Source organism: Chiloscyllium punctatum, chromosome 32 (genome assembly GCF_047496795.1).
Source record: "Chiloscyllium punctatum isolate Juve2018m chromosome 32, sChiPun1.3, whole genome shotgun sequence".
Classification (NCBI taxonomy): domain Eukaryota; kingdom Metazoa; phylum Chordata; class Chondrichthyes; order Orectolobiformes; family Hemiscylliidae; genus Chiloscyllium; species Chiloscyllium punctatum.
The window spans coordinates 48,569,803-48,595,562 of NC_092770.1; the positions used below are offsets into that span (position 1 = coordinate 48,569,803).

General features: G+C 39.6%; 1 protein-coding gene across 6 annotated transcripts in view; it reads left to right on the forward strand.

Annotated features, from left to right (window-relative positions):
- LOC140458147 (protein FAM118A-like) overlaps positions 1-22,444 on the forward strand; it is a 58,041-nt gene extending 35,597 nt beyond the window's left edge. For all 6 annotated transcript variants that reach the window (XM_072552302.1, XM_072552304.1, XM_072552299.1 and 3 more), the window contains 6 exons: positions 866-1,087; positions 5,307-5,435; positions 9,052-9,337; positions 18,458-18,493; positions 20,661-20,741; positions 21,817-22,444. In XM_072552302.1, the coding sequence (XP_072408403.1) occupies positions 866-1,087; positions 5,307-5,435; positions 9,052-9,337; positions 18,458-18,493; positions 20,661-20,741; positions 21,817-21,839 (777 nt within the window). In that variant the 3' untranslated portion in view covers positions 21,840-22,444. The remainder of the gene's footprint in view (positions 1-865; positions 1,088-5,306; positions 5,436-9,051; positions 9,338-18,457; positions 18,494-20,660; positions 20,742-21,816) is intronic.
- The last annotated feature ends 3,316 nt before the right edge of the window (positions 22,445-25,760 follow it).

The following is a 25,760-nucleotide window of genomic DNA, read 5'->3' on the forward strand; positions in this document are numbered from 1 at the left end:
CCCCTCATGATTTTATAAACTTTTAAGGTAACCTCTCAATCTCCTATGCTGTAGTGAAAAAAGTCCCAGCTTATTAGCCTTTACTTATAACTCAAACCTTCCATACTTTGCAACATTCTGAAAAATCTCTTCTGCCTCCTTTCCAGCTTAATGATATCCTTCCTATAACAGGGTCACCAAAACTAGACTCAGTATTCCAGTAGATGTCTCACCAATTTCCTGTACGACCTCAACATGACTTCCCAAATCCTATACTCAGGACTGACCAATGAAGGTAAGTATGCTAAACACCGTTTTAACCACCCTGTCTCTTGTAATGCAAACTTCAAAGAATTATTTACCCGAAACCCTTGATGCCTCTATTCTACAACACTATCCAAGGCCTTACCATTAATTATTAACTCCTGTTCCAGTTTGTTGTACCAAAATGCAGTTTTTTAGTAAAGTTCTAAGCACAGTGCAAGATGAAATGTGGCACTTGAATGTGAAGTTGTTGACTGACAGAAAATAAAGTAGGGTGTTTAGATTGCTGAAGTGTTTGGAATTGCTGAGTTTAGTTTTGTAGACTATTTAGACTTGCATATAGTGAATATAATTCTAAGTCCAACATAAAAGTAATATGTTTAGCAAAGCAAATTTTAAAATTAATGTTAACTACCTTTTTGCGGGCTTAGTTGCACAGCAATTTATTCCATATGTTCAAAGTTAGATGGCTAAGTTTCTGTGAATTATAAAAGTAAATACTTGAAGACTAACTTCGTCTGCCTTGAACAAAATAAGCAATACTTGTCAATTCTGAGCACTAACATAGTGCATTTTAATTCTGTTTCCTGGAGTGCTAATTTTTATTCTATTTTCTTTTTAGCGTACTGGAGACACCAAGCCGAATTTTTTCCAGGATTGTTTAATGGAAGTGTTTGATAATCTTAACTGTCACATTCAGAATCCCATGCTCTTGGATGCTATTCTTCAATTAATGGATAGGGGAACAATGGTTCTCACCACTAATTATGATAATCTGCTTGAACTCTTTGGTCAACAGCAAGGCAAACCAATGGAATCTGTCGACTTGAAGTGCAAGGACAAGGTTTGTAAAATGCTAAATAATGTAGTGTCCTTTACAAGCCATAGAACCGTTTCTTTAGATGGATCCTGCAGTGGGAACAACAGGAAGTAACCTAAAATGTGTTGCAACATTCTGAAGAGGTTTTTAATAATAAAGATGCAAGTATGTGGAAATTGTTAAAGGGAACTTCATAATACGTGGCCATAATGACTGAAATCTGTGCTTTGACTGTAATGTGGAAGAAAGACACATAATAGGCTAGCATCATAAGAGCTAGATGTTGGGGTTGAGGAGACTAAAACAAAGCTATTGTTTGATTATAAAGTCCAGGTTTACAAATCTGGGGCTGACAAGATATGAGTTGATGCTTAAGTGCATTTATTAGAAGTCTGGGTACAGATAGTATGGCCTTGAATGTGTTCTAGTCTATGTAGAGTGAAATCTAGTAAGCTAGAGATTTAAAAGGGCAGTGAATTAGGGTTTAAGGTGAGAGCAATTGGAGACTTTGAGCTGTGGCTTGGTGCAAAATGAACGGAAGAGCACAGTGCCTTCATATAGTGAGACACTGGGTGTGAGTGGACGAAGCAATGACAGAGGGCAAGGAAAGCACTGTTGGCTTACTGGAGGATGAGATAGTGCATGTTTGGCGAACAGGCATTTTGGATCCACTGTGAAGGGTTCAAATAGTGTAGGAAGCAGAAAAACATGATAATTGTTTGAGTCAACACTCCATCCACAATCTCTATAATGTAATGTCCTCACTGTACGAGAGCCTATCGGACTAAGATGGAGCTGATAAGCCATTTGTGAGCCCATGGTTAATGCTGATGTCATGCCGTCCTGTCCACAGCAAGAAAGGATCATCCTCAACATGTTTGATGGCGGCCGACTCAATTTGCACATTTGTGGACCAACCATAAAGCATTGTCTGGCAATTGATGCTGTAATTTCCATTGCAGTACAAGCAACAGCAACCCAATAATTGCTGCAGCAATATTTCATTACTGTCATGCAAGGTCAGCTATGGCCAATGAAGCTGTGGGTTAAAATCTGTAAAAAGGTTTGAAACATGTCAGTGCAGTTATAGATTCACACACTCAGAAACAGACCCTTAAAAATATTTGTCCTAGTTTTGAATTCCCCCACCTTAAGGAATAGATCTATCTTATTCACCTTATAAGAACATGAGCATAAGAAATAGCAACAGGAGTTGGCCTTCTGGCCCATCGAGACTGCTCTGCCATTCAATAAGATCATGGCTGATCTTTTCGTGGACTCAGCTCCCCACTTAACTGCCTGATCACGATAACCCTTAATTCCTTCACTGTTCAAAATCTATCTTTGCCTTAGAAACATTCAATGAGGTAGCCTTAACTGCTTCCCTGAGCAGGTAATTCTGCAGATTCACAATCCTTTGGGTGAAGAACTTCCTCCTCAATTCGGTCCTAAATCTGCTTCCCCTTATTTTGAGGCTATGTCCCTTAGTTCAAGTTTCACCTACAAGTGAAAATAACCTCCCTGCTTCTATCTTACCTGTTCCTTCATAATTTTATATGTTTCTATTCTTATAAATTCCAATGAGTAGAGTCCCAGTTTATTCAATTTCTCCTCATAAACCAACCCTCTCAACTCTGGAATCAACCTAGTGAGGTTCGTCTGCACCCACTCCAGTGCTTATAGTTATACCTCAAGTAAGGAGACCAAAACTGTACACAGTTGACCTCACCAGTAATCTATACAGCTGCAGCATAACCTCCCGGGTTTTAAACTCCATCCCTCTCACAATGAATGACAATGTTCCATTTGCCACATTAATTACTTGCGGTACCTGCAAACCAACTTCTTGTGATTCATGGACAAGAACACCCAGGTCTATCTTTGCCCCTCATGGTTTTTCTAAACCTCTATAAGATTACCTCTCAACCTCCTATGCTTCAGTGACAAATGTCCTAGCCTATCCAGCCTCCCTTTAAAACTCAAGTCCCAGCAACATCCTGGTGCATCTTTTCTGAACCCTGTCCAATTTAACATTATCCTTCCTATAGCAGGATGATCAGAACTATAAATAGTATTCCAAAAGTTGTCTCACCATGTACAACCTTAACATGACGTCCCCACTCCTATACTCCGTAGTCTGAGCAATGAAGGCAAGCATGCTACACACTTTCTTTACCACTCTGTTTGCTCATGATGCAAATTCCAAAGAAGTATGTACCCGAAGCCTAGGTCTCTCCGTTTGACAACACAACCGAGAGCCCTATTACTGTATAAGTCCAGCCTTGTTCAGTTTACCAAAATGCCATACCATGCAATTATCCAAATTAAATTTCATCTGCCACTCTTCAGCCCTTTAGTCCAATTGATCAACTTTTGCAGTAAATTACTGATTATTGAGGTGCTGCCCAGAGAGTATGGTGGTGACCTCATGGAGCAGAAACCTTCTGTCTTTTTCTCAGGAAGGGAGTCTTGATCCACCTATTCCTTTTTTTGGTGCCTGTTGCTGACCGTTCATTGTCAGCCTCCAAAACCATCTGCAGCTGCAACCAGCCATGAAGCAGCCATGGAAGTTGCAGTGTAGAATCTCTAGGATAGACAAGGGTACTGAAGATGAGTATGCAAGGAATACTTAAAGGTCATTAGTTATGTTTCAGTGCAGTACAACATGGTTTCATTTATAAAGTTAGATGAAAAAAACGTGTGGGATTTTTGGAGAATTGCGAATTAGGATTCTGATGTCTGTTATTTCATTCTAGTGATCTCTTCATAAACAGACTGGTCAGAGGGGTTTGTATTGATTTCCTGCTCCCTTTCTAATTTCTTGCTCAAAATCCTTAACTGATTACTGTGTATTTGTTGGCCTCATGATGGCAAAGTTATGCAGCATGTTGCAGAACAGCATATATGTTTAGGTTTACCCTGAGTACTGCAGGGGCTCTTCCTTGCAATTCAGAGTGTGAAAAATGTTGTTTCAACACATCAGTGGTCTGCTGTAATTCATTCTGTAAGTAATTTGGCTTTTATTGTATGCATGTTGCATACATATATTAGTTTTATGTTGGAGTTATGAGCCACATTTGTTGTGGTTTTGTCCATGTTGCCATTAGCTACTCAATGGTTTCCATGGTGGTTCAATGCATAATACACAGTGAATTCATGACTTTGCATGATGCCACCAAGATATGTCATGTGGAATTCTATAAATTGCTGTCTTTGGTTGCACATCAGAATGTTTAGGGAAATTCTGTCTGATGTTGATTCTGGTATAATGCAGAGTTGACATGTGGTACTTGCAGAGTACTATTTATGAAATTCGCAGTACCCTGAACTATGGTAAAGCTCGTGTTCCTAACAAAGCTACATGCTTACTATCTACTGGTTTCTGGTGAGAGGAAATAAAATGATGTTGGCTGTCTTTGATTAGAGCATTTCCATAACCTCCATCATTCAGTAGCAAGCTGCAGGATGTTGAAAATATCTCTTATTCCAATCTGAATATATCCCCACTCACTTGAACTCTCACACAGCATCTTCCAAGGTTACAGTTTTGGATATAGTCTGCAGATTTAAATGAAGATGTCCTTATTGATGTTTACATTATTACTGACGTTCTAGGTGGATATTTCTCCCTGAATCTCCCTCTTGGTGGAGTTGGCCTTCTCTTGCTCCCTCTTCATATCTTTATTTGTCTTGTGTTCTTTGTAACCTTTCCTAGTTACTCGAGTGATGTTGTATTTTGAGTGAAGTAGGAACAGTTGGTTTGTGAAAGTCTCAAAATCAGTTAGGAAAAGATTCTTTGGCACTTGCCACACCATATTCCATATTAAATTTAGAAGAACTATGTAAATTATCAAATGCTTGCACTGTTACCTATTAGTATCAGTCAGAGGAAATCAACCAGCAAGTAACTTAAATAGTTGATGATCCAGCATTGGTGTGGGGTCCTTTTCTGCTGCTTGTTGGGTAACCTTTGACAGAATGATGGCTGAGGGGTTGAATTCCAAAATGGCACTGCTGGGGTTAAATCAATATTGAGTTCATGTTTTCATTCTGTAGACATCCAGTGGATGCTAGCTGCATGCACATTATCTGCAGTATTACAGTATCTGGTGTGATTTGATTTGTAGTAGATATTCTGAATAACTGACAAAGTTAGAAGTTGTGAACAATGAAGAGAAAGTAGTCAGTGATCCTGCATTATCGTTCTCATTGATGTAATTTGCAGACTTTTGTGCTTTTGTAGGTGGTTCAGTGGGCCAGAGGACTGCAAAAATATAGTGTCCTTCATATACATGGACTATTCACAGATCCCTGTGGTCTGGTATTGGATCCATCAGGATACAAGGATGTAATGCATGATCAAGATTTGATGGTAGGCATTGATTTATCTCTTAAATTGAACACATTGCTGAAAATGGTTTCAAAAGAATACAAGTGAACAATGAAATAACAGTTATAGTCGGTTCTGCTATAACGCATGTTTCGTCAACCTGAATTGTCTTTAACACAGTTGAACTATTTAGACCTTATTTATTGAATGCAAACTTTCCTTACCTGTATTGGTGATTCCGGCCCCATCAGTTTAAATGCCTTGGCTATTCCACCATTTTCTTAGATTGTAGGGGAACACAACTATCGCATTACATCAGAACCAACTGTACAAATGTTAACAATTGTGTCAAACAAAAGCAAGCAATAACTAGGTTTTCCCTGTTAACGAGGAAAATAATACTTGGTGATAGAATGACAGTCTCAGCCTCATTGAGGCATGAGAAATACACATAGAAAGTGTTTATGTGCTATGTTTCTCATCCACGATGAAATTCTTCGTTAGTGCTCCATGTTGCACATAAATTTTTTAACACATTCCCAGTTGATAGTTTATATAAGATGTTGGAGCAGAAGTAGGCCATTTGACCCACAGAGACTGCTCCACTGTTTAATGAGATCATGGCTGTTTTGATATTCTTCAACTTCACTTTCCTGTCTTTTCCTCATAACTAATTTTTTTTTCTATTTCCGACCTCAATGCCTGTATAAAAGCAGTAAGTTTATTTTTTAAAGTTTTTTTGCCATATTTGAATTAGCAGAGTCCCAGCAGTAATTTACCCAAATAGCAATAATTTGCTTGCAAGATGCCCCAATGTATGATTTCAAATCTTGTACTGTTTTTTACAGATTAAATTATGTTTTTTAATTAGAATTTTAATATTTTGTGGACAAATGCACCAGCATTCTGTAGTTTGCTGCTATATCGCAACAGTTTAAACTGCTTTTCTTTAGTTCCTAATACAGATTTAGCTTTTTAAAAAATTTGCGCATTGGTGTGAGCACTAATTGCTGCATTGAACTACTGCATTTTATGTAGTATATTTGCACAGTGTCGTCGGGGACAGATTTCTAGTATTTTGATGCAGCGACTGCAGGAGCAATGACATAGTTGCCTGTCATGGTGGTGTGTTTATCGTGTTATTTACATGCACATGTGGACCTTATTCTTCAAGGAGGTGAAGATTGTGAGTTTGGAAGGTGCTGTCAGACAAGCCTTTTTGAGATGCTGCAGCATATGTTGTAGATGGTACATTCTAGCATTGTACTTCTGGTGGAGTGTGTGAATGTTTACTCTGGTGAACAGGATGCCAATCAAGTAGGCTGCTTTTGCCTAGATTGTATTAAGCTTCTTGAGTGTTAGAGCTACTCTTTCAGGCTTGTGGAGACTATTCATTACTTGAACATTGTAGATGGTGTACAGACTTTGCTTGGTATTGGTGTGGTTATGAGTATCACTTGCCCCTTTATCAGCCCAAGCTTAATGTTGTCCATATCTTGTAAAAGTGGATGACTTCAGTATCTGAGGAATTGTGCTGACATATGATAGTCAGCAAACCTCAGTTATTGTGGTCATGGAAACTGCTTACCTGAGGAATTCATGTAGTGATGCCCAAGGTCTGAAATGATTGGCCTCCTGAAACCAACAATACTTTATGCTTGATGTGACTTCAACAAGTGGAAAATTTCCCGATTTGTCATTTACTGCAGTGTTGTTAGGGTTCCTTGTACTTGACTTTAAATGCTGTCTTGATTTCCAAGATAGTATCTCATTTGATCTTTTGTAATTTAGCTCTTTGATCCATGTCTGTATCAGTGCTGTTTGGCAGTCTGCAGCTGAGCACTGGGAACACGATACTGCTGAATATGTGTTATCTGTCAATACTGTTGACAACACCTCCCAGCATTTTCTTTTTATCCATGGGGTGGAAATTGGCCAAATTGAATTTGTTCTGTTTTTGTATGGCTAGCTCTCATAGCTGTGTAGTTTTCTACATTGTCGCATGAATGCAGAAGCTGCACTAGCACACCTTGGCTAAGGGTGTGGCTAGTTCTGAAGCGTGGCTTCAGTCAAGACATTGTCAGTACCCGCTTAATATCATGTGGAGTCTGATGTAGTTGATACCACTTGGAGTTTGTTGAATTAGCTGAAAGCTGAAAACTGAAATCTGACTTGGTGGCTACTCAAATGGACCATCTGCTTGACACTTCTGGATGGTGATAGTTTTTAAATGTTTCAGCTCTATGTTTTTTACAAATGTGCTGGGCCCACCATGTATGAGGATGGGGACATTTGTGAAACTGCCTTCTCCATTAAAGTTTTAAAAAATGACCTATTTTTCTTGTTCAGAGATGTTATTACAAACCACTGGAGCAAGTGGTCTTGTGCTCTAAGTATAGAGGTAGTACCACTGCACAAGAAGAGGGTTACTAATAGCTTGTTTTTGTTTCTCACTATTCATGACTGCAGTCTTTGACAGATTCAGAGCTTTGACCTGATAGATTGGTTATGCAATCACAGCAGTATTCTTTAATTATGCTGCCCTGACATCAATGCACCGTTATCTTGGTCCTAAAGAATGGTCTCTATATAATATATTTGAAAATATATAACACTGCAGAAGGTTGTTTTTGCAACTTGCTGTAATTTGTCAAATTTCTTTGAGCTGTGTGAATTAGTATCTTCTAATACCAGCCCGAAAGAAGGTGAATTCCTTGTGCTTCATATCATATTTGTTTGAGGATGAATAAGATTTATGATATTCTGATGATTATCTTAGTTGTGCAGTGTTGACTAGAGTTAACCTTAGGACAATGAACTTCTCAAAACCAATGAGTCTTTTGGGATCACCTGGGAAATTAAAGATTCTGATGGGCAATTTGCCTGGGTCTGGAGCACTCCAGCAAACCCTTTCAAGTCAGAATGAGGAAGGTGAGGAAGAATCTGAAGAAGGGTCACTGGACCTGAAACATTAACTCTGATTTGTCTTCACGGATGCTGCCAAACCTGCTGAATTTTTCCAGCAGCTTCTGTTTTTATTCCTGACATAACATCTCATTAGCGATGCCTAAGAAAGAAGACGACTAGTTTACAGCCATTGCTGAAGTTCAAATAGCATATAGCGGGAAGAACAAGTCCAAATCTGAATTTTCTAAGTCTTTATTAGAATAGGTTAGTTTTAAAGGTACACTCAAACCTTATTTCCTCACTAACTTTAGAATAGTCTTCAAACAGGACTTCCTTACCTTTAATTTTGGGATATCCTGCATCATTAAGTTGGTTTGCCTTTCGAAAATTTTTCAAAACAAATTTTTCAAGGAGAAGCCATGCTAACTTATCTCACCTCTGGTTGAAAACCATTCAATGATAATTTTGGTACAGAATCAAGGAAGCAAAATGGCACAAGAATAATGATGAAAATGACCTGCAATAGTTTAAATGTAGTTAAAAGTCAGCATTTAAACTGTCCACAAAAAATGAACTTGTTTATGCAGAGTAAAATGGTGTATACAGTATTATGGTAGTCCTGAACAATTTGACCATATATTTATTTTCAGTGCTTTACATTATCAAGGATGTTTGTTCTTTTAATACATGTGAAAACATTCTCTTGAGGGAGAACCTGTAACAATATGTTTGGGATTCTTTTCTCTGATAGGAAGAATTTCAGGACCTGTACCGTACCAAGTCATTTGTATTTTTGGGCTGTGGAGAAACTCTGCGTGATCAGATCTTCCAGGCACTATTTTTGTATTCTGTTCAAGACAAAGTGGACCTGGAACACTTTATGCTCGTGCGAAAGGATAGCCATGATAATTTCTTTAAGTTGCAGGCAGAGATGCTGCTGCATGGGATTAAAATAGTATCCTACGGAGACCGATTTGAATGTATGCCTCAGTATTTCCATGACTTGGTGACACAGATTTGCAGGAGGAAGAGCCCAGGTAAGTCATCTGTTACTGGTGTTAAGTTTTTAATAAATGGAGAAATACTTTTTATCGTGAAAATTGTTCTGTACTGTAAATCTTTCTTGAGGCTGAAGATAGTCACAACTTCAAGTCTGCAGAAATGAATTTTGGTGAATGAAAATATAATAAAATAGATAAATATAATGCAGTGGAACATCTGCTATTTGATTCATGTCTTGGGAATTGACAGATGCCAGAATGATGCATTGAAAGAACAAATTCAACAACACTTCTCTTCCTACGTTTGGGTTCTGTCTCTCAGTCTCTCTCTGTGCTTGTCCAAAGTGGAAGTGGAGGTAGGGTAACATTACTAAAGAAATTATATTGGCTCTGATAAAGTGGAATCTGTATGGGTAAAGCTTAGGAATACCAAAGGGCTGAAAACGATAGTAGGGAGTTTTACATAAACTCTCAAACTATAGTGGTATAGTTGGTGAAGGCATTTAAAAAGTAATTTAGAGAAGCAAACAATAATGGTCGGGCTGTAATTATGGGTGACTTCAACTTGCACATAGATTGGCCAAACCAAACCACTAGTAATAACAAAGAGGAGGAATTACTGGAGTGTGTATGAGATGGGCTTTCTGGAGCAGGCTGTCCTAGACTAGGTATCATGTAATGAGAAAGGAATAATTAGCAGTCAAGCTGTGGAATTGCCACTTGGGGAAGATTGACCATAATACGATAGAATTCTCCATTAAAATAGAAAGTGATGCAGTCGATCCTTAATCTTAGTCCTCAATTTAAATAAAGAAAACTATGATGTCTTTAGGTGCTAACCAGCTAGGATAAACTAGGGAATGTTACTTAAAGGGATGATAGTGAATAAGAAATGGCAAATGTTTAAAGACCACATGGAGAAATTGCAGCAATTGTTCATTCCATCTGACACAACAATAAAATGGAAAAGGTGTCCCCACCATGGCTAACGGGAAATTAGGGATTGTCTTAGATTCAAGAGAGTGGCATGCAAATTTGCCAAAAGAGCTGCAAACTTGAGGACTGGGAGCAGTTTAGATTTCAACAAAGGAGTTAATTTAAGAGAGGGTAAATAGAATATGTGAGTAAGCTTGCTGGGAACATACAAACTGAATGTAAAAGCTCCTATAGGTATGTGAAAAGAAAACGATTAGTGAAGCCGAAAGTATGTCCTTTACAGTCAGAAACAGGGAGGTTGTAATGGGTAACAAAGTGCAGAAATGGTAATTAAACATAAATTTGGTTATGTCTTCATAGAAAAGGACACCAACAATGTTGCAGTATTATTGGGGAACGTAGTGTCTGGTGAGAGGGAGGATTGCAAGAAATCAGTATTAACAGGGAGGTGTTGGCAAAATTGATGGGATTAAAGGCTGATAAATTTGCAGGGCCTGATGAACTACATCCAAGGAAGTAGCCCTAGATAGTGGATGGATTGGTAATCGACTTTCAAGATTCTACAGATTCTGGAACAATTTGTATGGTTCAAGCACAAACACAACCATTCTATTTAAACAAGAAGATGAGGGAAAACAATGAATGATAGACCAGTTAGCCTAACATGGATAATGAAGAAAATGATAGAGTCCATTAGAAAAGATTTAATACCACATATTAGATTAGATTCTCTACAGCGTGGCACAGGCCTTTTGGCCCAACAAGTCCACACCGACCCTACGAAGAGCAACCCACCCAGACCTATTCCCCTGTATTTACATCTGTTTAATGCACCTAACACTACGGACAATTTAGCATGGCCAATTCACCTAACCTGCACATCTTTGGACTGTGGGAGGAAACCGGAGCACCCGGAGGAAACCCACACAGACATGAGGAGAATGTGCAAACACCACGCAGTCAGGAGGCAGGAATTGAACCCAGGCCCCTGGCGCTGTGAGGCAGCAGTGCTAACCACTGAGTCACCGTGCTGCCCACAGAGCACTGAGCAGTGTAGCGCTGTGAGGCAGCAGTGCTAACCACTGAGCCACCGTGCCGCCCACAGAGCATTGAGCAGTGACAGAATTGGACAATCAGCATGGACTCATGAAAAGGAAATCCTGTTTTACAGGTCTACAAGTTTTAAGGATGTAACTAATAGAGTGATAAGTTGTAGTCAGTGAATGTGATTCACTGCGACTTTCAGAAGGCTTTTGATAAGGTCGCAAGATATTGGAATTGGGGGGGAGGGGGAGGAGATGAGTTTGTGTACTAGCATGGATAGAGAACTAGTTGGCACACAGGAAACCAAATCTTTTACTCAGTGGCATGTCGTGAATGGGGTACTGTAGGAATCAGTGCTAGAACCTCAGCTGTTCATAATATATTAGTAAGGGGATCAAGGCTTGTGGAGAGAAGCCAGGAGAATGGTGTTGAGAAATGCATTGGTCATAATCAAATGGTAGAGCTGACTCAGTGGGCTGAATAGCCTAATTCTACACCTATATCTATGGTCATATAATTAATAAATTTATTTAGATGGGATGGGGAAGGTGGATTGGCTATGCTATATTGCCTGTGGTGCCCAGGGATGTGCAGGCTAGGCGGATTAGCCATGGGATATGTAGGGTTACAGGCATAGGGTAGGGGGGTGGGGGTGTAGGTGAGCTGCTCTTCAGAGGGTCAGTATGGACTCTCAGTATGGGCCAAATGGCCTACTTCCACACTGTAGGGATTCTATGATGGGTATCAGGTCGGCATGGACAGGTTGGACCAAAGGGTCTGTTTCCATGCTGTACATCTCTATGACTCTGGTTGGAGACTGAACTGTGAGGAAAATACAGAAATGCCTCAGGATGATTTAAACAAGTTGATTGAATTGGCAAATGCATAGCAGATGAAGTATAATGTGAATAAATGGGAGGTAGCAAAAACAAAGGTAGTTTATAGTCTAATGGGGATAGGTTAGGAAAGGGCAAGTGCAATGAAACTCGGGCGTTCTTGTATAACTGCCACTGATGTGATGATATTATGACTTAAAGATGTGTATTTGGTCTTGAATTGTTTTTGTGAAGAAAGGTTAAGACAGAAGCACTGAGCTTTCTGCTTCTAAACCTGTAAACTTTTACTAAGCTTGTGAGGCCTTGGGGTTTTTCTCTAAAGTCATAACAATAAAAACAGCATGAGTAGGTGTATGGGTGTGGTTAAACTCCTAGAACCAGGATTTTTAGTTTGTTTTTCAATAACAGTTATTGTTGGGGTCTAGAAGCTGTATGTGGAAGCTGTTTTACGTCTCTGGGGATTCTCTTCCTGCTACTAGGGTTTATAAAATCATGAGGGGCATGCATTGGTTAAATAGACAAGGTCTTTTCCCCAGTATTGGGGAGTCCAAAACTAGAGGGCATAGGTTTAGGGTGAGAGAGGCAAGATGTAAAAGGGACCTTAAAGGGTAACGTTTTCATGCAGTGGGTGATGTATGTATGGAATGAGCTGACAGAGGAAGTGGTGGATTCTGGTATAATTACAACATTTAAAAAGCATCTGGAAGGAAATATGAATAGGAATGGTTTAGAGGGATATAAGCCAAATGCTGGCACATTGGACTAGATTAATTTAGGATATCTGGTCGGCATGGACGAGTTGCACCGAAGGGTCTAACAAAGAACAAAGAAAATTTACAACCCAGGAACAGGCCTTTTGGCCCTTCAAGCCTGAGCCGATCCATTTCTACTGTCGCCGAATTCCTAAGCATCTGTATCCCTCTGCTCCCCACCTACTCATGCATCTGTCCAGATGTATGTTAAATGAATCTACCGTGCCTGCCTCTACCAACTCTGCTGGCAACGCGATCCAGACGTCCACTACCCTCTGTGTGGAGTACTTGCTGTGTGTATCCCCCTTAAACTTTCCACCTCTCACCTTGAAACTGTGACCCCTCATTATTAAATCCTTCACCCTGGGAAAAAGCTTGTCTCTATCCACCCTGTCTATACCCTTCATGATTCTGTAAACCTGAATCAGGTCCCCCCCTCAATCTCCTTTTTTTCTAATGAAAACAATCCTAACCTACTCAACCTCTCTTCATAGCTAGCACCTTCCATACCAGGCAACATCCTCGTAAACCTTCTGTGCACCCTCTCCAAAGCGTCCACATCCTTTTGGTAATGTGACGACCAGAACTGTACACCGTATTCTGAATGCTGCCGAACCAATGTCTTGCATAATTTTAATATGACTTGCCAGCTCTTATACTCATTACCCCGTCCAATGAAGGCAAGCATACTATATGCCTTCTTGACCACTCAATCCACCTGTGCAGCAACCTTAACGGTACAATAGACCTGCACTTCCAGATCTCTCTGCCCATCAACTTTTTCAAAGACTCTTCCATTCGTTGTATAATTTGCTCTAGAATTAGTCTTGCCTAAATGCATCACCTCACATTTGTCTGGATCGAAATCCATCTGCCACCTTTCTGCCTAACTCTCCAGTCTATCTATATCCTCCTGTATTCTTTGACAGTCCCTTGTGCTTTCTGCTACACCACCAATCTTCATGTTATCTGCAAACTTGCTGATCATACCAACAGTGCCCTCTTCCAGATCATTTATATATATCACAAACAACAGTGGCTCCAATACTGACCCCTGTGGAACACCACTGGTCACCTTTCTCCATTTCGAGAAATTCCCTTCAACTACTACTCTTTGTCTCCTGTTGCTCAATCAGTTCTCTATCCACCTAGCTAGAACACCTGCACACCATCTGACTTCACTTTCTCCATTAGTCTACCAAGGGGAACCTTATCAAACGCCTTACTAAAGTCCATGTATATGACATCAACAGCCCTTCCTTCATCTGTCAACTTGGTCACTTCCTCAAAGAACTCTTTTAAGTTGGTAAGGCACGATCTCCCCTTCACAGAATCATGTTGATTATCACTGATATCGCTGGTCTGTGTATGTGCTGTACAAATCTGACTATAATTACATGTCAGACAGGAGAAAGTGAGGACTGCAAATGCTGGAGATCAGAGCTGAAAATGTGTTGCTGGAAAAGCGCAGCAGGTCAGGCAGCATCCAAGGAGCAGGAGAATCGACGTTTCGGGCATAAGCCTGAAGAAGGGCTCATGCCCGAAACGTCGATTCTCCTGCTCCTTGGATGCTGCCTGACCTGCGCTTTTCCAGCAACACATTTTCAGCTTACATGTCAGACAATCTATTTTATTGAGTTTGCCTTTCCCAAGAGTACGTTTATGGGATGTTACTATATCGGAATAGTTACTACTTAATTGTTAAGCAACCTATTATTCTGTTAAGTTTTCCAATAGAGTTAAGTTATTTCAATTCTTTCTTTTGTTGTATTTTAACTATAGTGTATGAATAAAATGTGTGCTTTACTTCAAAGACTAGTATTTTGACCAACGGAATTTCATCTGGAACACAATACCTGGCACTTGCCTTTAAAGCAGAAAATTTAAGGTTTATGCTATCATCTTATATTATGAGGGTTTGATCTGGTCCATAACACTGAAAGTAAGCAAGCAGGTGGTCAAGAAGACAAATGGTATGTTGGCCTTCATTGTGAGAGAATTAGAGTACAGGTGCAGGATGTCTTGCTACAGTTGTATCGGGCTTTGGTGAGATCACACATTTTGAAGTAATGTGTAGTTCTGGTGTGCTTATTTGAGGAAGGAAGTTCTGACTGTGGAGAGACTGTAACAAGAGTTTGCCAAACTGACTGACTCCTGGGATGAGAGAAAACGAGGACTGCAGATGTTGGTGATCAGAGTTGAAACGTGTGGCACTGGAAAAGCACAGCAGGTCAGGCAGCATCTGAGGAGCAGGAGAGTCAATGTTTCAGGCATAAGCCCTTCACCAGGAATGTTGGGGGGTGGGGTGGGGGGATGTGGTGAGTGGTAAAATAGGAGGGTTGGGGAAAGGAGGTGGCTGGGAAGGCATTACGTAGATATGGGGCGTGATAGTGATAGATCGGAGGGGAGTGTGGAGTGGATAGGTGGGAAGGAAGATGGACAGTTCGGACAGTTCAAGAGAGCAATGCCAAGTTGGAGGGTTAGTTCTGGGATGGGGTGGGGGGAGAGGAGATAAGGAAACTGGTGAAGTTGATGTTGATGCTGAGTCCCAAGGTGGAAGATGAGGCATTCTCCCTGCAGTTGTTGAGTGGCTTGGATTTGGCTGTAGAGGCGGCCCTGCACTTGCACATCCTTGGTGGAGTGGGAGGGGGAGTTGAAGTGATCAGCCACACGATGGTGCGTTGTTTGATGTGTGTGTCCCAGAGATGTTCCCTGAAACATTCTGTGAATTGGCGTTAATATGCTGTATCCGGAGATTAGTGGGGTGCAAGGTGAGAACTGGAGGGGGGGGTGGGGGGGTGGTGTGGTTCTTGTTTCGTTTGGAGGGGCAGAGGTGCAGGAAGTTGAGAACGTGCGCTGGAGGGCATTGTTGATCACATAGGAGGAGAAATTGCCTCCTGTTTCAAGGACTGCAATCTGGGATGTCTTGGAGTGGAATTGCTCCTCCTGGGAGCAGATATAGCTGAGGTGGACGAAATGGGAGTAAGGAATAGCATTTTGGGGGAGGGGGGGAATTGGGCGGGGGAGTGGGTGAGGGGATGGACAGGTTGAGACGGTCAATGTCACGGCAGAAGTTAGAGATGAAGAGGTTGAGGGTGTGTAACAGACCAGGACAGGTTGTCCAATGAATTGTGTATGCTGGAGGTGGGAGAAGGGGTCCTCAGAGGGTGGGTAGGAGTCCTGATGGAAAAAGTAAACGCAGAGGTGGTGAAAGAAAAGTTCAATGTTGCCACGCTTATAGAATTTGTTGACCTGGGAGTGTAGTGGGATAAAGGTGAGACCTTTGCTGAGGACAGCTCGTTCCATGAAGCTCATGGAATTCACACTGTTGATGTTACCTAGCATGATAACAAAATGTCTGCATGGCAACCCACCAGCTCAGCAAGCAAACCAAGAACAGGGTGTAAGTCGTTTAGGACTGAGATGAGCAGAAATTTCTTCACCAAGGGATGATGAGCCTGTTGAATTCTCTGCCACATAAAGCAGTTGATGCTAAAACATTGAACATTTTCAAAAAGGAATTACTTTTGGATCAGAAAATATGGTAAGAAAGCAAGTAAAGGGTACCAAGTAGGATGATCAGCTATGATCATACTGAATGGCTCAGCAGGCCTGAAGGGCCAAATAGCCTACTCCTGTTTTTGATATTAACAGGAAGAAAAACATTAACACTCTGAGGAAGAAGGGATTGTGTGTAAAGTAAACTCTGATTGGTAGATGATTGGCCATGGGGAAATTGGCTAGTGAATGATTGACAGTAAATGATCAGGTTTTGTTTAAATCTTAAACCAGGAAGGTTGATTGTGTTCAAGGCAGTGCCCTGAGAAATGAACCAGCAAATAAATGGCAATCATTATTTTGTTGAGTTGTGTGGGGTGGGATGGATGAACTGCCTGAGGAATTGGTGGATGCGGGTACAGTTACAAAGACTTTTAGATAATTGCAAGGTTTGTGAAGGTTTGTAGCTCAGGTTGAGGTTTAGGGTGTAGGTTTGCTCGCTGAGCTGTAGCTCCAAGCTTCACTTGGAGGTCGCCACTGATGATGTTACCTAGCCAGGTAATGAAACGTCTGGATATCAAACCTACAGCTCAGCGAGCAAACCTACACCCTAAACATTTAGATAAGAACGTAAATAAGAAATGTTTACAGGGATGTGATCCAAATGCAAGCAGGTGGGACTAAGTTTAGTTTGGGATTATGCTTGGCAAGGACTTCTTGGGCAAAAGAGTCTGTTTCCATACTATGTGACTCTCATCTAGCAGTTATCTTGTTTTAAATTTGGTTAACACAATAGTTGGATATTCTATAATTTGGCACTTTAAATGAACGGTTTGCAACATAAAAGCTATTGTGCTAAAGCCACTCTTCTTTAGTTTGCTGGATGAGTGTATTACAGGTAAAATTAAAGCTGATTTCCCTTGAAAAGATAGGAGAGCTGCTTTTCCTTTTTGAATACAACTAAGTGGCATGCTTGACCATTTCAGAGTCTGCCACCATGCTGTGGTCTGGAGCCACTTGAGTCAAACCAGGTAAGGTTTGATTTCCTTCCCTAAAGGACAAGGGTGAATTGCCTGGGTTTTTATAACAAACTGATAGTTTCATGCTCACCATTACTAATATTACCTTTCACTCCAGTTTGATTTAATTAACTTAAATTCTCCAGCTGTACTGAGATTTGAACTTATATTTCTGGCCATTAATTTAGAACATTGGATAATAGAACCACTTCGACCATACCCCTTAATAGATTGTTAGGTATTCAGAGTGTAGGCATTAATATAATGCTAAAAATACTAGAATTATACAACCTTCTCGTATTACATTTTATGTTGTTACCTGAGATTCAGTAAAGTGTACATCATGCATGAGACAAATGCTTTGCTCTTGGCATCTGATCAAAAGGATGACACAAATTTATAGTTTTGCTTCTAGTTTAACATGAACTAAAATAATGTAATGCACTGTTTTAAATAAAAAAACTTTATCATTATAATTGGAGAAAATGTATCAATATATTTAGCATTCAACAAGAGTTGTTTCCAAATTTGAAGAAGGACTCATCTTATAGCATTGAGCTACCTAGTCTCTCCATTAACCTGTGTATTTCCATGCATTATCTCTTTGAATTGTAGGTTTCCACTATTTACTTAAAAACTATTAAGGTTGGAATATTAGCTTATTTACTTGTGATAAGCATGTAATTTATCTAACAATATAAGTATTAATATTTTAAAAAATAAGTTCAACTTCAAAATTGAAACTTGTTTGGCCTTCCCAAAATTTTTTAATGAAAGTTCATAAAAACAAATTGTACAGTTTATTCTTGTCTTATGATGTCACGAGGGCTGACCAAATAGACATTTGTGACACGAAGAATACCGATTGTTCAAGATGCAAAACTGACAATCATGTCTTCCAACTTGTGTAAATCAGTTCTAAATGAATAATCTGATGCACTATCTCCATAATTAAAACAATTCTAATAATATATAATCTGTCCTGTGGTTCCTTGAAAATTAAATAAGATTGTTTCATATGCCTGAATAATAACTGGTTTATTTGTTCATTGACACTGCTTTTTTTTCCAGATGGTTCTTCTGCAGATAGTACAAGTCCAATACTAGGTAAGATAAAATGCAGTTGTATTAGTTCACATTTCCTTGCAACCCTTGGATTCTGAAACTAACTGCATTGTTTATGTACTGAGATAATCAGATATCTTAAATTCCTGTGTGATTGAATCACATTACGTGTACAGGTCAACTATGCAATTAAGATAGAATTGTGGTAGGACACGTCTTCTCAGAGAAATGTGGAACTTGATGTAAAGATATAAAGGGAAAAAATGTTACTCCAGGAAGAATATAACTTGTACTAATTCTCGTTAATTAGTGTATACAAAGAAGATTTAAAGTCTTTTGTTATAATTGTTATTTGCAATATCTCCTGTCAATAGATTTTAATCATAGTAAGAATATTGATTTATGATAATTTGAATGATTGAACGTAGAAGAAAGAAGGAGGTATTGAGGTCTTGATAAATAGCAGATTTGGGGAGATATCATGATGCCTAGTTGTAGGCTGGCAGATTGAGTAGATTGGGTCTGTAGACACTGGAGCTAGAAGAATGAGAATCGAACCATACAATATTCCTAAAGGACTTGGCAGGTTAGGTGTGGAAAGGACATTTTCCATTGTGGGAGAGTCTAAGAGTGGTGGGCATAATCTCAATGAGGGTTCATGCATTTAAGACAGATGAAGAAGAATTTCTTCTGAAGGTTGTAAATCTGTGGAATTGATTACCACAGAGGAATTGAGCTGAAAATGTGTTGCTGGAAAAGCGCAGCAGGTCAGGCAGCATCCAAGGAGCAGGAGAATCGATGTTTCAGGCATGAGCCCTTCTTCAGAACTTTCCTCATTCCTGAAGAAGGGCTCATGCCCAAAACGTCGATTCTCCTGCTCCTTGGATGCTGCCTGACCTGCTGTGCTTTTCCAGCAACACATTTTCAGCTCTGATCTCCAGCATCTGCAGTCCTTACTTTCTCCTACCACAGAGGAATATTGAGACTGGGTCATTAAGTATATTCAAGGCTGACAGACACAGATTTTCAAACATTAAAGCATTTGAGGGCAATGGAAAAAGCAGGAAAGTGTAGTTGAGGATTATCAGATTAGCCATGATTTCACTGAATGGCAGAGCAGATCCAATGGGCTGAGTGGCTAACTTCTGTGACAGTGCCTCCTGGTGGTCTTGATCTATGTATAACAAGGGAAAATGTTTACCGGATTCCCCTCTATAGCAATACTGATTTAAAGACAGATGTTAAGTTGTATGCAGTATGGATTGAAAGTTGGGAACACAAGTGTTGAGATTGCTGAAAGTGAATGGGGAATCAAAATTCAAGCTACAGTCTGAAATTACTAATTTTCTCTATAATCTAGTTAATTATTTTTATTCACAGAAAAAATTGTGAGAGACCAAGTCAGAACATTTCTTTGTTTAAAGTCTTGAAAAAGCTAGATAAGTAAAATTGAAGCCAGTGGCAGTAGCACATTTGGAGAGATAATTACTATTGTTTGATTCCCTCATGCAAACCTATTTTATACTTATTATGGTTGTACGTGTTGTACGTGGTTGAGGTAGTTCTTTAGCAGTAATTTTTGACAGTGTCCTCTTATTGGTTACACAGGTTTTGAAATACAGAAGGCAGCTCTGAAGCATTTTTTTTGTTGATTAAAAAAATTAACAACTAGAAATGGCATTAGTGTTTAGAGAACATTTGATCAGACAATCAGAAGCATTTTAGAAAAATGACCAAGATGGGAAAACTTACTGCACTCGATGTGGTACTATTGCCTCTCCAAAAATGTGTTTTTCTGCCTTGTCTATGGTTATTTGGAATAAGATTTGCACAGCCTGGATGCTGATAAACGTTGTAGGAAAAAAAACCATGCAAGAAAACTTCCTGCTGTACGACAAAGAACCTGAATTGGGCATTAAAATATTTATTTTGGGAGAGGTAAGAGAGAAGGAAATAAATTGTCACTGATGAGCTTAGTCATTTTCCTTTAACTTCAGTCACTGATCTTTGAGTCTCTTTCCCTTTGACTTCAGTCATTAAGATTTGTAATGCATTGGACTATATGGGGAGAGGGAAGAGAAACTTAGCCTTATACATGCACTTTTAAATTCCAACAGAGTCGTCAATGACCTAGAACTTGTTTGTGTTGATGTTTTCCTGGGAAAGTTGAGGAATGGTTCTTTAATGTATGTACCTTCATTTGTTGCAGGAACATCTTGTTCAGATTGTGTAAAGCGGAAACAAGAAGAAAATGGTGATGTAACTCAAAAAAGGATCCGAAAAGCAAATGGTACATTTTAGAAGAAAGATATTTTAAAACCCTTTTTGTTGCTTGAGCCCTATTGTCGTCTGAACCCATTTACTGCAGGCTATTTCTCAAACTAGGTGCAGAGCAAATGAGTAAAATTTTGATTAAAGCAAGTATTCCAAGAGTCAAGACAGAACAGCATGGATATCATTTATCCTTCTAATCAATTAGTAGCTATTCACATTCAGCACCTTCACAACTGTCATCTCTGGCCAGCTGGGGAAGGGCAGATTGGAATTAGTATTAGTAATGCACCTGAAATCAAGGACTCCTGTTTGAGAATCATATAAGTAAATTTCCCTTAGTTTGTGTGGTACAGATGCATGTTAATGCTTCACTGATGATTTTAAAATATGCATAAAACTTTTTCATTCATGGATTTTGTATTTTCTGCCCTTAATATATTGTATGAGCAATGTGGGTGACTCTTAACTGCCCCCTGGGCTTTTAAGGATGGGCAATAAATGTTGGCCTAGCTAGTGACACCCATATCCTGTGAACAAATTGAAGAAGCTAGAATTTATACAAATCAAGCAACTATTTTGTTTACTCCTCTAACCACCAAACTAAAAAAGAAATAACATTTATTGACTAATAGATGCTTCGGAAACCTTCATTTTTTTTTGTCGAAAATTTTAGTTTTAAGAACCTTTTTGAAGCTAGATTTTCCTTTTATTTGACATTGATTGAAATTGTTAATTTCCAACAAGAGTGAATGGCTAGATTTTGATTTATTTAACCAAATTTTCTGTGATGTCAGGGCCTCCCATCTCACCGCCAATCGTCATTCATTTCTGCATTTTCTGTTTTGACATCTCTCCCAGCCACTTGTCAATCAATTGACACTGTCCTCTGGTGCAGTATTAATGTTGTTTATCTCCCTTCAATTGGTATTATTACAAATTGTCCTGATGAGTGCAGAACATAAAGCTATGACAAATGTCTTTTTGCAAAGGTACTCAAGTTCTGTACTACCAAACAACAAATTATACAGAAGTGCAGGAAGATTCAGTTTCAGAATGAAGGAATAAATGTGCAAAATTAAATTTCATTGCAGATACAGATTATGGAGGACCATAAATTGTCCCAATAAAGCACCTTCACCAAAGTGCCATATCCCAATCCATGATGTTGGATGCATCGAAATGGGACTGAAAATCTTTATTTGTATCAGCACAAGTTGATTGGTAACTCCACAGAATAAAAAACAGTACTTTGTAACTGTTCAGCAGTTGTTACAACCATTAAATGCAATCAGTGGCTCTCTTGCCTTCATGGACTTAACTATTTATTGTGGTGCCTCGGGGGAAATAAATGTCTGGACGTTGCTGCTCTTTTATCAAGTGTGACTTGGTGAGAAAACATCCAGATATAGAACACATTTGTTTGAAATTTGTTTCTACTAAAGTAACTATTTTAAATGTATGAATGTTGGATGTTTTGTTCACTGAAAATCTGTTCAATGTGTTACGTATTAAATGAGGGAAAATTAGCCTTTCGATGCTGAATAGTAGGTATGGAGGGCAGCTTGCCCTATTGAATTGTATATTCTGGTTGATTGCAGAAGGGAATGAATATGATAAAGAAATCTGGCATACTATTCTGCTCTGCTCACCAGAGTATAAATGTATAAGCTTGTAAAATTGGAATTAGCTTGTAAAGAGTGGATAAAAGATTGAAAAATACCAGGCCCTTAGTATGGTCTTTCTTATTTTTTGAATGCAGAACGTTTTTAAAATGCAAATAGATGTGGTCTAAGTTTTATCTTTTGGGGAGAGGAATTTGCAGGATAGTTTTCTTCACTATAAGTTCAAAATTCAAGTCCCACTCCAGGCCTCAAGTGCAAAAATTAAACACTCCAATGCAGAAATAATGGAGGGAATGCTGCTGTCTTTTGGATGAGAGATGAAGGACCAAGGGCCAACAGCTGGCCTGGGTAGATGTTAAGGATCTAATGGCAATATTTTGAAGAGAAAGGAGCTGTCTCTGGTGTCGTGGTCAGCATTTAAAACTAGCCTACCTGGTTTTTCACATTTGCTGCAAGTGTTAGCTGCAATATTTCCTACATTAGACGAATAATTTAATCAAATCACACTAGGTTTACCAGATATTCCAGTGATGTGGAGGTGCCAGTGTTGAACTGTTGTGGACAAAGTTAAAAATCACAACACCGGGTTACAGTTCAACAGGTTTATTTGAAAGTGATATTCCAATATTACATGTAACAGGCATTGTTTGTATTGAATCCAAGGTCATCTTATTCTTTATTGATTTCCCTTTATTGGTCAGAGTATTGAGTACAGGAGTTGGGAAGTCATGTTGCGGCTGTACAGGACATTGGTTAGGCCACTTTTGGAATATCGAAAGGATGTTGTGAAACTTGAAAGGGTTCAGAAATGATTTACAAGGATGTTGCCAGGTTTGGAGGATTTGAGCTATTGGGACAGGTTGAATAGGATGGGGCTGCAGCGTCGGAGGCTGAGGGGTAACCTTACAGAGGTTTATCAAATTATGAGGGGCATGGATAGGATAAATAGACAAAGTTTCTTCCCTGGGGTGGGGGAGTCCAGAACTAGAGAGCATACGTTTAGGGTGAGAGGGGAAAGACATAAAAGAGACCTAAGGGGCAACCATTCCATGCAGAGGGTAGTACATGTATGGAATGAGCTGCCAGAGGAAGTGGTGAGGGCCAGTACAATTACAACATTTTAAAAGGCATCTGGATGGATATATGAATAGGAAGGGTTTGGAGGGATATGGGCCAGGTGCTGGCAGGTCAGACTAGAGTGTGTTGAGATATCTGGTTGACATGGATGAGCTGGACTGAAGGGTCTATTTCCGTGCTGTACATCTGTATGACTCTGTGTGCCCCATCCTTTATCTTGTGTCTGGACATGTGCAGTTCTTCAGCTCTGCCCCATTTGTTGTTACTGAAAATCTTTCTGACAGAAAATGTTATGCCTAAATAACTAAAACTGATTCAACCCCTTCAACTTAGTGATTATGTCTTTTACCATGCAATCTGGTGCCCATCAATGTGCCAGGTATCAAGTTTACAGTTGTAAAGATACTTGATTATACTTTTTGTACGGGTTGACCCAATAATACAAGCTTTTACGTGATGTGTTTTGGGCCTGAATTCTCTGAATCCATGCACCTTGTCAGCTCATGTGTCCTTCTGGTGCAGTGAACCACGTAAGTATAGAACTAATACTAACTGAATGATGATCAACACATTAGAGATTATTCTAATCCATGGGCATATCTATATATGCAATCCCAAATTCCACAGGTTCTCTCACCAAGTGCAACCTATTTGTCTGACATCATTCCTGACGATGGGCTCCTGCCCGAAACATCGATTCTCCTGCTCCTCGGATGCTGCCTGACCTGCTGTGCTTTTCCAGCAACACTCTAATCTCACCATCATCAGCCAAAGCCCTGGCTTCTTGTTGGAGTGTATAATTCAAGAGATCACCGGGCCTTGTCCCAAATACCTTTTGACGGATTCAATCAAGTGAGATTATATTGGAGAACTGGTTGAGATATTGTCAGGTTTCCCTTGATGACTTCCTTCACCTGTACATTCACTGTTTCTCTTTTGCAAATTTCCACCAGTTCTACCTCTCCCCATCCTAGATGACACCTGTAGGTACAGAAGCACCTACTTGGTTGAATGTATGACAAGATTAATTGTTCGCATATTGACATTTGTTTGTGATGTCGTAATGTGAATATCTCCTGTACCCAGATATAGCTTCTATTGTACATTTAGCTATTGCATTCAACCTGCACCTTGATGCTTCTGCCTCATTTCAGATTTGGTCACACCACCAAAGAAACTTCTGTACCATATCAATCCAAAGTGACGATTACAATATTACCTTGTATGTCTACTATATACAGTTGTATATTAAACCTAACACAATATCCCCTGGTTAGCCTTTTTAAAATATAATGTCTTGATTATGTGTGTGTGTGTGTGTGGGGGGGGGGGGGGGGCGGTGTAAGTGGGATTGTAAAACAATGCTCATTAACATAATACTTACAACACATTCAGCCTCCATATTTATACGTTAAACCCCGAGCTGGTAATTGGTCAGGCCACGCTCCAAAATTCTACAATGGGTTGAACAGTACATATTCGTTATCCACAACAGAACTTCATCCTGATGAATTCACCTCTAGCTTTTGTTTGTCTACTCAAGCATCCACAATCCATAGGTGCTGCAGAAATCATTCCTGACTATGGTTTGAGAGATTTTTCTGCATATAAACCAATCATTATCGGTCCATTGGAGCAGGACTGTCTCTTGTATAGTGGTCAAGTTCTTAATCGGTCTGTACTGAGATGGCTGTTATAGACCCCTTTTCCTTTATACAAAATTTTCTTAAGTTTCAGATTTTAAATTCTCAATTTTTGATCCATTATTGCCAAGTCAATCAAATTTAGTACTGAGGTCCTTATGTTGTAGTAACATAATTGACCAGAAAGTCTCTTAGGGGTGCACCCATTCTCCACCAGTTAATTTAGCTGCTTGTGCCACCACTTATTACACTTGTATCCAATACCTCGGGCTTGAACTGAATGTGGACATAGAAGGATAGATTAGTAAATTTGTGGATGACACTAAGGTAGATAGAGATTTAGATAATGCCAAAGGATGTTGTGGGTTACAGATGGACATAGATAAGATGCAGAGCTGGGCTGAGATATGGCAAATGGAGTTTAATGTGGCAAAGTGTAAGGTAGTTCACTTCGGAAGAAGTAACAGGAATGCAGAGTACTGGGCTAAATGGTAGCCTTCTTGGCAGTGCAGATGAACAGAGAGCTCTCTGTGTCCAGATGCATAAATCCCTGAAAGTTGCCACCCAGGTTGATAGGGTTGTTAAGAAGGCTTATGGTGTATTGGCGTTTATTCATAGGGGGATTGAGTTTCGGAACCACGAGGTCATGCTTCAGCTGTACAAGACACTGGTAAGGCTTTACCTGGAGTGTCG